Below are 16,251 nucleotides of genomic sequence, written 5' to 3' on the forward strand. Positions count from 1 at the left end.
CTTCAGGTGATACTAGCACTGCAAACCGAGCAGCTCCGCTCCCGCCCTCCCCTGCAGACGTTGTTGCAAAACTCTTTCCCATGTGCCCCCCCAGACACCGCCAACACTGTTATCAACCTCCTGGTTCCAGTCTGTACCCGCAGTATTCCACTCCTCTCCCGTCACAGTCCAGCACTGTGGATTCCCACTACCCACTGCACTCAACACCTGTCCCTCTACAGTTTAGCCCTGTTGAAGTACAGTACCTGCTGCACTGTACTCCAAAGGGGAAGGTTGGATATGATCCCTGGACATACACAAATCTTTAACCGTCCCAGGACCCCACCTCCTCCTGGGACCTTCCCTTCCCCCATCCCCTTCAGTGCTGATGTGTTTTTGTTTGTCTCTCTCCTCCAGTTGTTGTTTTTTAATAAAAGAATTGTGTTGGTTTGAAAGCAATCTTTATTCTATTGACTGAAAGCAAACAGAGCCCTGCAAAGCAACAGGCATATTAAACCTTCATATTGCATCGTCTGCCCCAATCACAATCATCTCCTAGCATTACAAGCACTGCACTCCTGAGCATAGCAACAAATATTAGTGGCTTTCAGCTTCAAATTGCTGCCTCAAGGCATCCCTGATCCTTATGGCCCCACACTGCGCCCCTGTAATAGCCCTGGTCTCTGGCTGTTCAAATTCAGCCTCCAGGTGCTGAGCCCTGAGTGAAGTGGTCCAGCCCTGAGTGAAGCTTTCACCCTTCCCCTCACAAATATTATAGAGTGTACAGCACACAGCTAAAAGCATAGGAATATTGTCATCGGCCAGGTCCAGCTTCCGATATAGGCAGTGCCAGTGGGCCTTTAAACGGCCAAGAGCATACTCAACAGTCATTCTGCACTTGTTCAGCCTGTTGTTGAACTGCTCCTTGCTGCTGTCAAGGTGCCCCATGTATGGCTTCATAAGCCACGGCATTAAGGGGGAGGCAGGGTCTCCCAGGATCACAATGGGCATTTTGACTTCCCCTATGATGATCTTCTGGTCCGGGACCAGACCAGCCTGCATTGATGTCCGTGAAATGCCCACAGTGATCCACAAGCGCCTGGAGAACCATAGAGAAATACCCCTTCTGATTAATGTACTCGGTAGCTAGGTGGTCTGGTGCCAGAATTGGAATATGCATGCCATCTATCACCCCTTCTCAGTTAGGGAAGCCCATTTGTGCAAAGCCATCCACAATGTCATGCACGTTGCCCAGAGTCATGGTCTTTCGGAGCAGGATGCGATTAGTGGCCCTGCACACTTCTGTCAACACGAGTTCAACGGTCGTCTTTCCCACTCCAAACTGGTTAGCGATCGATCAGTAGCAGTCTGGAGTAGCCAGCTTCCATAGTGCAATCGCCATGCGCTTCTCCAATGGCAGGGCAGCTCTCATTCTTGTGTCCTTGCACCGCAGAGCTGGGGTGAGCTCATTACATAGTCTCATGAATGTGGCTTTCCTCATCCAAAAGTTCTGCAGCCAGTGCTCGTTATCCCAGATGTGTATCATGATGTGATCCCACCACTCAGCGCTTGTTTCCCCGAGCCCAAACGCGGCATTCAACTGTGATCAACACCTCCATGAATGCCACAAGCAGTCTCGTGTCGTAGCTAGTACGCGTGACAAGATCAATGTCGCACTCCTCTTGCCTTTGTAGTTTAAGGAATAATTCCACTGTACTCGTGATGTGTTAGTCAGAGCAAGCAGCATATTGGTCAACAGTGCGGGATCCATTCCTGCAGACCGAAGAGGCAGAGCACGCAGTACACAAACCATTGAAAGATGGCGCCAAATGTGGACAGAAGCACAGGGATTGCTGGGATGCGAAGCAATGCATCACAGGGCATTGGGACAGAACCCTGGATGCCCCGCGACCCCCTCCACCTTCCCACAACTCTTAGCAGCAGAAGAGGAAGAGATGTTCTGTGGGATAGCTGCCCAGAGTGCACCGCTCCAAATACCGCTGCAAGTGCCGCAAGTATGAACACATTATTGCGCAGGCAGCTGACAGTGTGAACTCACAACAGCGGTTTCCCTTCAGCGCTCTCTGATCGGCACTGTAACTGCCAGCGCTGTAACTCTGCCAGTGTAGACATACCCTTAGACTGGACTCCCCAGGTTCTCTAATTTTTCTCACAGAAAGATTCATTAAATACTCTCCGTGTCTCTTTAAGCTTGTTTTTGTTTGTTTATCTAGCTGGGTTAAGAGCACTGTGATAACTACTGGCTTGAAAATGAATCAAATGAATTTTTTCTCATTAGGGCAGTGAGAAAATGTAATTGTGACTCTCTCACCAGTGGTTTAGTAGCATATTTTATTAGCAGAATTTTCTCCCCAGAGACCGTGGGAGTAGGCCTACGTACATATAGTTATTGCTTTAATGATTCTCATTATAAATGAAAAAAGATGGAAATGGAATCTCGCATGAATATCTCAGTTGGCAGGAACCATTGGTTCATTATCGGGCTTGTTTGCTTGTCCTGCATTTTTTTATGGTGGTAAAAAAGTTGAAAGAAATTTTTTATCCTCTCAAAAATTCTTGATTTATGGGGTTTTTTTTAAACTCCATCTATAATTTTTCAATATTTCTATTACCTCTCGAAAAAGCTGCCTTTCTCTCTTCCTCAAAACTATGTAGTGTGAAGAAAGGATGAGGGAAGGAGCTGCCCCAAATGGTATGCTCCCCATAAAGCACAGCAGATGAACTGCAGGAAAAGTTTTGGAATATTATATTACAGAAGCATTAGCTGACACTGCAAGCTCTGAAAAATGCATCTCCATGAGGGGTCATGGAGGGAAATTATAAGTTGGCAGCTGACGGCAACAAAGTTACTGACTCAGCTGTATTTTTATGGCCACTGATCAGACACAAGGGGGTATAAAGGAGGAGTCTCTTGCTGGACAGTGATCTGTAAAGGTGGGGCACAGTATAGTTATAGCCAACCCTCTGGCTTCTTGCAACACTCCTTCCTTCAGTCTTGCGGCCCAGATGAGAGAAAACAGCTGTTTGAGAATTTCCCAACAAAACAGATTTTCACCGGAAACTGCTGATTCATCAAAACCTAAATGTTGTGTGAAAAAGTACTGGTTTTGATGATCTTCTAATTAACCATCCTGGCTTCCTACCAGCTTGTCTGGTGGGCTGCTGGGGAGCCCAGGCTTCCAGTGTAACCCTGCTATGTGGACTGCTTTGGGGCCAGAGACCCCAGAGTTTCTAGGGTCTACAGCTCTGGGGCACTCCCACCACATGACCTGCCTTAGAGCTGGGGAATCCAGGGGGACTGCCATGTGGACTGCCTTGGGGTCCTGGCTTCTAGTCCACATGGTGGGACTGGCATAGAGCGATGGACCCTGGAAGCGTCTGATGGCATGGGGCCTGAAAGCTCTATTTCTAGCTGGGGCTTAGCTCCTGGCTCCAACTCCCTTCTTGAGTTGGGGCACTCAGGGCTTCCGAGCTCCCTGCCATGGAATTGGGAGCCTGAAAGCCCCAACTTCCAAGCTCTGAGGTTCCCAGCTTACCTAAGGCTCCCAGGGTTTTGAGCGTCCTGACTCCTCTTCACTGATTCAGCATGATCAGGGCTGAAAAACTCTGCTCTGAATCAGGCAGAGCAAAGACTTGAATCTGGGTTTCTCACATCCCAGACAGCATCCTCACACCACCACACACACACACACACACCTTCCCAAATCAAAAACTCAGGTTTTGATCCACAAGTGGATATTTTGACCCAATTCTGTTTTAATTAAAATGTTCTAGAGGTTTAGGTTGTCTACCAGGGTGGAACAAAACCTTGAACGTTGCAGCGAAACAGAACTGCCATCCTCCAGTCAGCTCTACTTCTTAGTTTAGACCAGAAGCAAGTAGGAGGAGCCAGTGTCATGTGACCTGCCTGCTCTTCATGACCACAGTTTGAAAATCAATATTCTACAAGAATTCACTGGAGATAAACAAAAGAATCAACACCATTTCTTCTTCCTAGGTCAGGCTAATGCAGTAAATAAGCATGTGGGTTGTTATGTCAGATGTATTGTAGTTATTGTGAATTTAGGGAATGATTTGTCAATTGCATTAGGAAAAGTAGACACAGGGACAAATTCTGCTCTCCGTTATACACATACAACTGCACTGATGTCAAGCAGAGATCCTGAGAGACACATTTGGCCCTATGATCTCCAACTCTAAGGCTTCTTTTCAGAAAGTATCTTCCTTAAAGTTCCTTAAACAAACAAAAATCACAAGAATGTTCACCCTTTCAGCCAGGCATTCTCAAGCTAAAGTAATGGCTGTATTTCCCAGCAAAGCCCTGTAACAGGACACGTAAAAGGGAGAGGTTCTTCTGCAGAGGCTAGCAAGCAGCAGCTTGAAAGTCTGATGGATCACATCCAAGTGTTAGTCAATCATTGATGATGAGTGCTTCCCCTAAGCTCTGCACTGACATGGTATACTGGTGACATTAATAGAATACATTGTGCAAAAAAACCTCGTTTTCCGTTTCTTCTCCCCTGCCTTTTTTCTTATTTCTTCATTAAAAAAAAAAAAAGATGAAACAATTAAGTTGACCACAATGCTGACTGGATAATCTAACTGTAAACTGAACTCAGCATTTCGGTAAGCTTTGGGAAGAACAGTATTAGTTACCCACCAACTGACTGCCACAGTAGGGCCTTGCCCTTCCTCAGGATTAGCTCCAATTCAGCAACAGTGGCCAGCGTGAAAGTGAAATGAATTATATTAAAGAAATAGAATGAATTAAAGAATGTTATATGTACCTTTAAGTAGAAATGAGAAATGCTGCAAGCCAGGGGGCAGGAAAGCAGACATTAACTGCTTCATGAATTGCCCCACTTAAGGGCAATTGGTGAAGCATTAGCCTTAGGCCAGGTCTACACTACCCCCCTAATTCGAACTAAGGTACGGAACTTCAGCTACGTGAATAACGTAGCTGAAGTTCGAAGTACCTTAGTTCGAACTTACCTTGGTCCACACTCGGCAGGCAGGCTCCCCCGTCGACTCCGCGGTACTCCTCTCGCCGAGCTGGAGTACCGCAGTCGACGGCGAGCACTTCCGGGTTCGACTTATCGCGTCCAGACTAGACGTGATAAGTCGAACCCAGAAGTTCGATTGCCAGCCGTCGAACTAGCGGGTAAGTGTAGCCAAGGCCTAAGATCGATACGAGTTAATAAGGAAGCAGGATATGCATATTGTGCCCCATGCAAATTTTACAATTTTGAAACCACTATACAGTACAGTCTAGTACATCTCACAATGAGGTAATTGTTCTTGATGTTCCACCTATATTATCTGTTTTCAGTTTCATCTTCTAGATACAGCCCCCTTTCCCCACCCTAAACATGACATCTTTTATGGAGCTTTCACATTTCAAATCTTTTAGGCAGCTTAATCCATCTTCCCTCATTATTCAGGGAATATTAAAAGGTAAATTTGCAAAACTGATAGATTTAAAGGAGCAAAGCAATACTCAAGGCTTCCCATTGAAACGTCAGACAAATAAAAACAAGGCTAGATACTAGCACATCAACCCAATGACCCTCCAGAATTCATCAGGAACTCCAAAGAACTTTGAGATGATCTTAAGGCTCTTACAGTATACAGTCCTCTGGGCAAAAGGCATGTAACTTCTAGTAAGTTTGAGCACAGGTCTAGGGGAGCCAGCAAGTCGTCTTGGTTCTGCCAATGGCTAGCCAGGCAGCATTGGGCAAGTATCTAAAACTCTGTGCCTCGGTCCCCCATCTATCAAATGGGGGTAATGCTTAACTACTTCTAACGGGGTGCCATGAAGATTAATTAATTAATGTTTGCAAATCATTCGAAAATGAAAAGGAATAGATAAGTGCCAAGAATAATTACTAACATACAGTGGCTGTTCAAGACAATCTGCACCCTGGGCTAAACTTCAGTGTGATGCCCTTCTCCTATCCCTAGAACACAGATTTACAATGCACGGGGAGAGGGCAGAAGGCAAGTCTCCATGGAGGGAGACTTTCAGGGGGGCACCTCAAAGTGGGGGGAGTCCAAGGTGCTGCCCAGATTTCAACGATGTCCTGAGGTATCCAGTGGCAGCTGTCATTCAAATGGGGAGCCTTACGCCTGGCCCAGTTCCAGCCGGGGTAACTCTCTTCCGCCAAACTAACCCCCCTCCTTCCATCTTTTCAGCGGGACTCAGTATGCTTCCCCTCTTGCCGCCCTATAATAGGGGGTGCAGTGGCTGTGCGCTGTCCAACAGCTGCCGCCCCCCACCCCAGAGGTGGCTGCTCTCCAGTGCTGGGTAGGGCGGCGCGTGGAGCCTTTGGGACGGAACAGTGACTAATGACTGCCGCGGTGCCGGCTCCCAGCTTGTCAGCGGCGGCTTCTCCCCAGCCAAGGAGGAAGAGGCGGAGTTTCACCTGGAGCCCGCGGGGAGGAGCTGGGGCTAGCTGCTGTCTCCAGGTACAGGGCGGAGCAGGAAGCAGAGGGCGCCCGTGGCAGCAGGGAGCCCCCCACCCGCGCCCGTGCCCGCCTGGGGCTGCTGATGCTGGGAGATGGCGGGTGGCCGGTCCGTGGCGCTGGCGGCCGGGCTCCTCCTGGCCGTGGCTCAGCTCCTGCAGCTGGCAGGTAAGCGGCGAGGGATGCCGCGTGGTGGCTGTGCGGGGCGCGGGCTGGGGTGGGAAGTTACAGGGCAGCCTCCCTGGCGGGCTGGGGCGCAGGCACCGCTGCAGAGCGCGGGAGCTCAGCGAGCCCCGCCGTGAGCTGTGCCCGGGAGAGGGGCTGGGTTGAATTCAGGGCGCCTCGGGGCTTCAGCCTGGGGCTCTCCACAAGCCTTTTCTCACCGGCCTGAAGAGTTTCGAGCCGTCTGTCCGCCTGGCTGCTGGCCGTGCTGCGGGTCCCAGGCTACTAGAGAGACATGGTGCGGGAGGGAGTGAATATCTTTTACTGGACCAACTTCTGGCGGTGGGAGAGACGCGTTTCCCAGAGCTCTGTGTGGCTCCAAAGCTTGTCTCTCGCCAACTAAAGTTGGTCCAATAAAAGAGAGTGCTGCTCCCAGCTTGCCACTTGGCCTTGTAACTATTCTAAAGAGCCATCAGTCATCACTGATGGGTGCGGGTATGGGCTTACACCAGGCATGAATTTAGCCCCCACCCCTAGGTTCTTGCTTTTCCCTCTCCAGAGTCTATTCTTTCTTAACACTCCAGTGGAGGAAAGACTGCTCAGTTTCGGTCTGGCCTTGGACATAATTTACAACAGTGTTTTGAAAGGAGAGTCACGAGTTGCTTTTATTTGTATATCCCTTTGCAAATGTTTTGGTTTTTTGTGGCTAAGAGGTAGATCCAACTTTTTAAAAGGGAGCAGTTCTTGGTGCCATGATGAAATTGTCCATCCTGTTGAAATCTGACTCTTTTGTGTGTGTTTCATGCAGACAGAAAAGCTATTCATTGCATGCTCATTTTTAAAATAATACATTAAGATCTCATTTAGACGCTAATGACATACGCCAGTAATTTGTTTGCCAAAGATGGTTGCTCCCTGCTTTGCCCTTATTTCGTGTGGCTGTGCTAATGTGTTGCAGTGAGCTGAGAAAAGCTGTTGGCTTTAAACCTCAGTCAAGATACAGTGAAAATTGTAGACACAGTGGCGTAAAATAAGAGTAAAGTTAGTTGTAGCTTGGAATACTTTAAAACTATGTTCGTAATTGAATAACTGCATAGTATCTTAATTTTAAAATGTTGCCTTCATATCTAGAATCCCATAAACTTTCATGTTTCAGAGTAGCAGCAGTGTTAGTCTGTATCCGCAAAAAGAACAGGAGTACTTGTGGCACCTTAGAGACTAACACATTTATTTCAGCATAAACTTGAGCTGTAGCCCACGATGCTTCTCTCTTAAAAGCTCTTTCAGATATTCTAAATCTGAGGTAATTTGTCCACATATAACTCAATGCTACTTTTTAAAATGAGAAGTATTTTAATACTTCCATTTTTCAAAGAGCTTTTGTAATTTAGAGCTTTAACTGCATGCAGTTCTTATCTTTTCTTAGCTTTCTTTGTACTACCCCACAATGGGAGATATATTTCCACTGATGTGTGTAAATACTAATAAACCCTATGAGAGTTTGATGTGCACTAGTATTGGCATTCAGCTGCCAGAATTAATGTGGTACATTTCTATTTAGGGTGACTCTGAGTTTTGAGAGGAACAAGTTCCTTAAATGCCTCAAATTGTGTTCTGGCATTTTGGGATATACACCTCTACCTTGATATAACGCTGTCCTCGGGAGCCAAAAAATCTTACCACATTATAGGTGAAACCGCGTTATATTGAACTTGCTTTGATCTGCCGGAGCGCGCAGCCCCGCCCCCCTGGAGCGCTGCTTTTCTGCCTTATATCCGAATTCGTGTTATATCGGGTCACATTATATCGGGGTAGAGGTGTAATTTCAACAATAATGTATGGAAAGGAGAACTCTTTTTTTTTTAATCTTACCTGAAAATGTCTTGATTTCTTAAGTATAGGGAGAGAGACATTATATGATCCTGCAACCCTTACTCTCACAAGAAGTCTAACTGAAGCCTTCCAAACAGACAGAGGGAAAGGAAAGGGAACTGCTACCATAAGTAAGGGTTGCAGATTTGTGCCCAAAAGTTGTATTGCATTACTGGGATGCTTGATATTACCCAGCACCACCGATTATCTCTCATTACAAATTTGATTAAATTCTGTCCTATAACACTGAAGAAATTCAGACTCGATTTTTGTAAATGTTCAAAGACTGTCTGCTGGTAGGACTGGAGTAGCCAGAGCAGAGATACAGCATGATCTAAACCTAACAAAAGCTGTGAAGCTTATAGTATTATCAGCCTTGATAACTGCAAAGTTTGAATATGGAAAAAACACAGTGTCTGTACAGTATGACCTGAAATTCATGCCTATTCAGTACTTCCACTACCTTGAGGAGGGATAGGCCATATTATTCAGGATAATCATGGCTTTGCGCCAGGTAAGCATAGCTAAATGTTGACTAAATAACCAGACAGCATTGTGATTAAGCTTTTAAACTGTCTAGTCTAAAATTTCCAAATGATATATTTTTCATCTGTGTGGAAGGATTTGTGAGCATAGGCCCTAAGTATCAAATTATAACTATACTCCCAAGTGTCAGAGGGGTAGCCATGTGAGTCTGGATCTGTAAAAAGCGACAAAGAGTCCTGTGGCACCTTATAGACTAACAGACGTATTGGAGCATAAGCAGACTAATGTCTGTAAATCTATAAGGTGCCACAGGACTCTTTGTCACTTTATACTCCCAAGTCTCTTCAAAGGATGATGAAGCAATATATCTATAGGGCACCCCTTCTTTAGAAAAGAAACATATATGAAACTGAGCTCTTTCTTTGTAAAAGGGAGAAAACCCAAGCATCCCCAAGGCCTCTCATAACCTCAGTAGCTAATAAACCTTAAAATCATGGTATATTTTTGGCACATGACACTGTGGATCTAGATCTTCATTGAGGTGTAGGGCACCCTGTTAACCTTCTGGGAGAACAAACAAATGTAGCTATTCAAACTGTCTCTCACCTACTGATTTGGCTCTGCTACCATCCCCTTTGTGTCTTTCCTCTAGTTCTCTCTTACACACCACATAACATGTAAACTTCTTGTCTTTGCTTTCAAGACCCCACTCAACTACATCTTAACCTACATCTCATATTTCCTCTGTTGTCACCTCCTCTTCCCTTATGCTCTTTATGTGCCTGTACAGTGTGGGTAAAAACATCCAGATCAGAATTAACCATTCACTCGCCCTGCTGCTTTTGTTTTACATCTATTTTATGTAGGAATAAATGACTACTTAGATTGCAAGACAGTGGGGAATTGAGTCCTCCAAGTATGTTTGGTGATTAGCAGAACCAAGCGGTGAGACAGAAAACTGGTTTATCATCTGAAATGGGAGTTCTGGTTGCTGCCTCTATCCCCAATTTAATTTGATCTTTGAATTCTAAAAGACTTTTCTGAAATTATAATATAAAATAATATGTGCATAGTATACAATTGTCTTAGAGTGGTAGCAAACAAAATTCCAGAGTAAAATTGTGCAGATTAGAGACTGGAGGGTGAGGTAGGGAAAAGGACAGCTAGTCTATTTTTGATTTCACAAAATATGTTTTGTTATTTGTACAGAGGCATAGTCTAGTGCTTAGAGTGCAGGTCTGGAAGTCAAGAAATATAGGTTCTTTTTCTTGACTGCCGCTGACGGTATGACCTTGGACAACTCATGGAACCACTGTATTCCTCAGTCTGTAAAATGAGGATGATAATAGTTATCTACTTCACAGGGGTGTAATGAAGATCAGTAATGGTTGTATGTTCCTTGGAGATCCTTCACTAGATAGTACGAAGTATATTTACTCAGACTGGTTGAAAATTTTCCATCAAAACAGTTTGAGGGAAAACGGGGTTTTTGATTAAACAACATTTTAAGAAAATTGTCTGCCTTTTGTGGATTATTTTTTAAACGATGTAAAAGCTGAATGCCAAAAACTGAAATATTTCAATTTGGATATGCTACAGTAGGGCTTCATGGGAGTGTTAGTTCGGTTGCTTCATGTTCTCATTCTTCTGTATGGACTGTACTGCCTATTGGACTACATCTCCCATGATGCACCACAGCCAGGGCTTGGTGTCCATGGTGTATCATAGGAGATGTAGTCCAGCCAGGGAGCTCAGCCTATGGAGGGGAATGGGAACATGACACACCCAAACTACAATTTCCCAGAGGCATCATTACAACATTTCTGAATTGAAATATTTCTGTTTCTGGATGAAATAGTTCAGTAAAAAAAAAAAAAAAACCAAAACTTTCCATGAGGAGCAAAAATAACACTTTCTGACCAGCTTTAATATTAACTTCAGTTTTGGATTTACAGTCTGTAGTTATAGGGAATGACTCCTCAATCCAGAAGGGGGTTACTAAGGAGGAAAGGGATTCTTCACCTTTAAGAAATTCTTGCCTGGTCTTGGGCACTGAAAGTAGAATAGAACATTCTTTTTCTTTGTGTTTTTATTTCCCCCTCTTTGCCTTAAAATCACCACATCTGGAATGTTATTCTTTCCCCTGTTATTACGTGTTCATGTACCATTTTCTTCCCTGATAGAGATCTTTCTTTCTAAGAGCATAACTGGTGTATATGTGTGTGCATGCTACATACTATAGTCAGTCTAGAATATTTAGTTTTTCTCTTCAGAAATTAGGGTGGGTTTAGGGAATAGTTTACTTCAAAAAAAAATCGAGGTTGGATCTTTTTCTAAAAGATAGCTCTAGTTCAGACAGGAAATAATTCATGGAAGTGTTACAGCCTGTATTATGCAGGAGGTCAGACTGGATGATCACAATGGTCTTTCTGGCCTAATAATCTATGACTCATGTATCTTAATTTTTTCCCTCGTAACATATCACCAGGAAATATGCTTACTTTTTTCCCCTGACTTCTAGATTGTGTTTTCTTTACTAAAACCTTTTCTGTCTGGGAGGTGTCAATAATGTGGAGACAGTTTGAAGGATAAAATGGAGAAGGGAGCTGTGAAAGGTTCATGAAAGTGTGTATTAATACTCTAAACTTTATAGACAGCTTTTGGCAGTGTGTATCTCACAGCAGAGAAACTCAGTTTGTGTGACCTCACATGAGAACATCAACAGAGCATTTCCCTCACATTGTGAATTAACAAACAACAGTTTTCTACAATGGGAGTAGTCCAGTGCTTGATGATGTTGCTGCAAAAAATATTCTAATACTTCCTTTTCTTATGAGTGGTACCTAATTTGGAACTCTAGTCAGTTTCAAACTGTTGACAGCAGTGTTAGGAGGAAAGTGGCTGTGTGCAGGAGAACACACTCCAGTAAGTAGGATTTTACAGCTTGTAAATTGTCTGGGATTCTTCTGTGTGACAGGGGGGAAAAGGAGATGGGAGAAGGAGGCAAGCTGTCCAAACTGGAAAACTCCTCTATTTTCATATTTATCATAACCTGTAGGTATTTGTTGTATAAGATGTGACAGATGTGAGACCTTGGGAGCATGGAACTATGACACTATGGGCCCAGAGAATATTCATAAATTTACGTATCCATAAATTTTATCTGTATCTTTGAATTAGAGGAGGACTGCAGCCTAAATCCCCTATCTGGAGACAAGGGGAAGTGGGTTCCCACCCATAAAGAGGTGACCACTGGGGGCCCGAGACCTAAAGGGATGCCCTTGAACAGACAACAAAGGGGGCAGAGGTGGATTTTACCCCGGAACTATGACATTAGTTTATGCACGCAGTATAACAGCTAGGCAATAATTAAGAAACAACAGAAAACGTGCTTTATCAAGGCTGGCTTTCATCAACTTGGCTTGCTTTTTGATTTTTAGTAGAAGGGTGGGCGGGTGTGGGTGTGTCTTTAAAAGAAGAAACAAAACAAAACACTGCCTGATCCTAGAGAGAGTTGAACAACTTTACCTTAGTTTGTCTCCAACATGAAATGTTGGATTCACAACCTGAGGAACGACTCTTTGCTGGGACCCTTGGAACCAAATTCTGCTTTGTTTTACCAATTCAACTCCACCAACACTAGTATACATGAGTTAGTAGTCATAACTACAGGCCTCTGTCCGCTAATAGGGCAAGAATGTTAGAGTTGGGTGGTCCTTTTGGTGTCAAAATTCATTAACTCTTTTGGCAGATCGAAGTAAAATAATAAAATTTTGAAAAAAAATACTACCAGGAAATAGGCTTTTCCCCCCTCCTCAATGACTCAATTTATCAGAGAATGCAGAAACCTACTCTTTCTTTTCATGTACGGTCTTATTAAAGTCAGCATGCCTTGGAAACACTACTAAATGTAATGTTTTTTGGAGCTATATTTGTCTAGAGGTGGACAGACTATTGCCACTGTGACGGGTTGGATCACAGAAACCCTCTTGGGAGCTGCCAACTGATGTGCCAAGACTACTTCTGCCCCTGCTTTCCTGCCCAGTAAGCTTAGGACTTCAGTGCCCTGCCTGGTTTGAGCCACACTCGCTAGCCTGCTGCAAACCCAGACCAAGCTCTGAACCACATCCCCTAACAGCTATAGGCTTGACTGAAAGCAGCTTACAGAAGTGTTCTTATTTTTAACACTCAGATGCCCAACTCCCAATGGGGTCTAAACCCAAATAAATCCATTTTACCCTGTATAAAGCTTATACAGGGAAAACTCATAAATTGTTCGCCCTCTATAGCACTGATAGAGAAATACGCACAGCTGTTTGCCCCCCCTCCAGGTATTAATACATACTCTGGGTTAATTAATAAATAGAAAGTGATTTTATTAAATACAGAAAGTAGGATTTAAGTGGTTTCAAGTAGTAACAGACAGAACAAAGTGAATTACCAAGTAAAATAAAATAAAACATGCAAATCTAAGTCTAATATAGTAATACAACTGAGTACAGATAAAAACCTCACCAGTAAGCTTCCTTTTACGGACTAATCTCCTTCTAGTCTGGGTTCAGCAATCACTCTCACCCCCTGTGGTTATTGTCCTTTGTTCCAGTTTCTTTCAGATATCCTTGGGGTGGAGAGGCTCTCTCTTTAGGCAGCTGAAGACCAAATGGAGGGGGTCTCTCCCACAGGCTTAAATAGATTTTCTCTTGTGGGTGGAGACCCCCCTCCTCTCTCCTATGCAAAGTCCAGCTCCAAGATGGAGTTCTGGAGTCACCTGGGCAAGTCACATGTCCATGCATGACTCACAGTTTTTACAGGCAGAAGCCATTGCCCACATGGTATCTTGAATGTCTCCAGGAAGACTTCTTCTGTGGACTGGAGCAGTCCAAGATGCATCTTTTCATTTTCTAACAAGTCCAGTGTAGCTTGTATTGCAGCTTGTATATCCCTAATGATTCTGTTTGGGACTGATAATGTATAATTCAGTGCAAAATTAGCACTGAGACCTTCCAGGAGGGGTAGAGAGTGGAGGGACTAAGGTGGTTTTAGCTACCATTGTGCCCTCCCAATCCTGGTCTGTTCCAGGGGCTGGAGAGATCCTTGGCATAACTTGGGGAGTCCCGAGGACCTCTCTAAGGCCTGGTCTATAGTTAAAAGTTGGTCCCAGACCGACATAACAATGCCAGCAAAAGCCCTAGTGTAGATGGAGTTATTTTAGTACTTTTGCCAGTACAGGTTACTCCATTTGGTATAAACTGCTTCTCTACAGTGGATGTAACAGTACCAGCAAACCTTTTCAAGTGTAGACAAGGCCTATGTTTACGGCAGCCTACTTCGACTGCCCAGTATTTCAGCATTCCCACAGGCTGTGGTCTGCCCCCATCCCCACTCCCAGAACATTCCCATCTCCAGGACTTATGAGGGGGTCCTTGGAAAGCAGCCTTACAGCTGTCTTCCTCAGTTCCTGCACTGAGGGAATTCTCCCTTTTTGGGAAATGGGGCTTCTAGGCCCCTTTACATCATTACGGACCTCTTACGTGGTGTAAAGGGGTGGGAGCAGTAGTCCGGATCTCACACTAAGTCTGTGGGATACATGTAACGTAAAAATGTATGCAGAAAACCTAAACTTATGCAGCAGATCAATAGGAGGCAATTTGTGTGTCCTTCCTTAAAGGAACACTTGAGGGAATAAAAGGAAAATTGGGCATTTGCTACCTAAACACTTAGAAACTGTGTGCAGCAGGAAGGCTTCATCTTTTGGGGAAACCTTTAGAAGCTTTCTTTGACAATCTCCTGTGGATTTCTTAGACAAGCTTATTCCTAGATCTCCAAAGGCATTAACTGCCTTAACACCATTTGAATTTATTTCTTAAGACTTGTGCAAGAGGTGTTTGTAAATGTAATGCTCTAGACACCAGTTGCGCAAATTAAATATACTGTACAAATTATATAATATAAAGGAGTTGCTCATCCCATTTTGATACTGCCCACAAACACGAGAATAAAAAAATAAACTCCATCCAAAAGCTTGAGGGGGGGAAAAGATGGGCTATGCAGTGTGCCCAGAAAACAGGCTAATCTTGGCTGTGGTGAAATGGGATTGGAGAGTACATTCCGAATTTAAGGACCCCTTGGGAACACCCTGCCAGCTGCTCCCACTTCTATATCTTGGGAACTTCTGCTTAAGCGCTTCAGCTGATCTCACTCATGGCAGTGTAGCACACTGAGGCAGGTAACATCTCAGTTAACCAGCATCTAGAACTAAATTCCATGCAGAGACCTACTGGCAGCCAACATAGACTCCAGAATGAAACTCCACTTACTACAGAATGTAGCTACTTGATTAGTAACTTCATTTTCCAAATGGCCTCAACATGTGGCCTGATGTAGAGTGCGTTATGGCAATCTAATCTTGAGGTGACAAGGTGTAGATAATTGTAATAAGGTACAGATTGGGGGAAAAGTCACACTTTTCTCATCTGGCATGGGTGGAAAAGAGCAGTTGGCCATTGCCATGCTATCTGGGCATTCAGAAACAGCCAAGAATTTAGAAGTACATCTGTGTTAGAGGTTATGGTCCAATTCCTGAATTGGAGGCACCTATGTAACTTCTGCCAGCTCTTCCATCCGTTTCCACCAATATCATGTGTGTGACGTTGCACTTCATAATGTTTTATGGAAATATGCTTATGAGTGTGAATAGGATGTAACTGGAATATGTTTCATGCAAAAGGTCTCTTGTAAGGCATCATTACAAAGCTTATGATCTACTGAGTGTGTTCATCCTATTTGTTTGCATGTATTATTTCTATGTCTGGAGCTAGGAAAATAAGATATAAACTTGTATTACTGATGTAAACATATTAAGTGGAAAACATTAAGGGTGCTTCAGAATCAATGACCTGTAAATGGCTCTGTTTATTTGCAAACCTTCCTGGGTAGGTGTGGGACAACCCTGGAAGAATGGAGGCTGGGGTCTCACAGGACATGTGAACATGTCACCTGATACTGGAATCCATCTTAAACCTGGAGCTTTTCCATTTAGAAGGAGGGGTGGGGACCCAGAGAGACAAAAGAGTCCCGGTTTGTGCCAAAACCATAAAATGGGGTGGAACAGAACAAAGGGGGCTGCCAGTCATGAGAATACCCCTGTTTTCCACCTAAGATGTCTGCTGGAACTAACAAGGATTGTACCGGGGAAAGGATTGGGCCAAGACTAGGAAGGAGTCTAGTCTGTGAAAGAAGCTTATTGGAACATCTCTGAGGGTGAGATTT

The 16,251-nt window shown here is 44.2% G+C and overlaps 1 protein-coding gene across 1 annotated transcript in view; it reads left to right on the top strand.

The window, feature by feature from the left end:
• Window positions 1–6,419: 6,419 nt before the first annotated feature.
• The window catches only part of CDCP1 (CUB domain containing protein 1), a 48,415-nt gene continuing 38,583 nt past the window's right edge, over window positions 6,420–16,251 (top strand). The window contains 1 exon segment of the mRNA XM_065587114.1: window positions 6,420–6,630. Coding sequence (XP_065443186.1) covers window positions 6,558–6,630 — 73 coding nt within the window. The 5' untranslated portion in view covers window positions 6,420–6,557.

The sequence above is a fragment of the Chrysemys picta genome, chromosome 2 (genome assembly GCF_011386835.1).
Source record: "Chrysemys picta bellii isolate R12L10 chromosome 2, ASM1138683v2, whole genome shotgun sequence".
Classification (NCBI taxonomy): domain Eukaryota; kingdom Metazoa; phylum Chordata; order Testudines; family Emydidae; genus Chrysemys; species Chrysemys picta.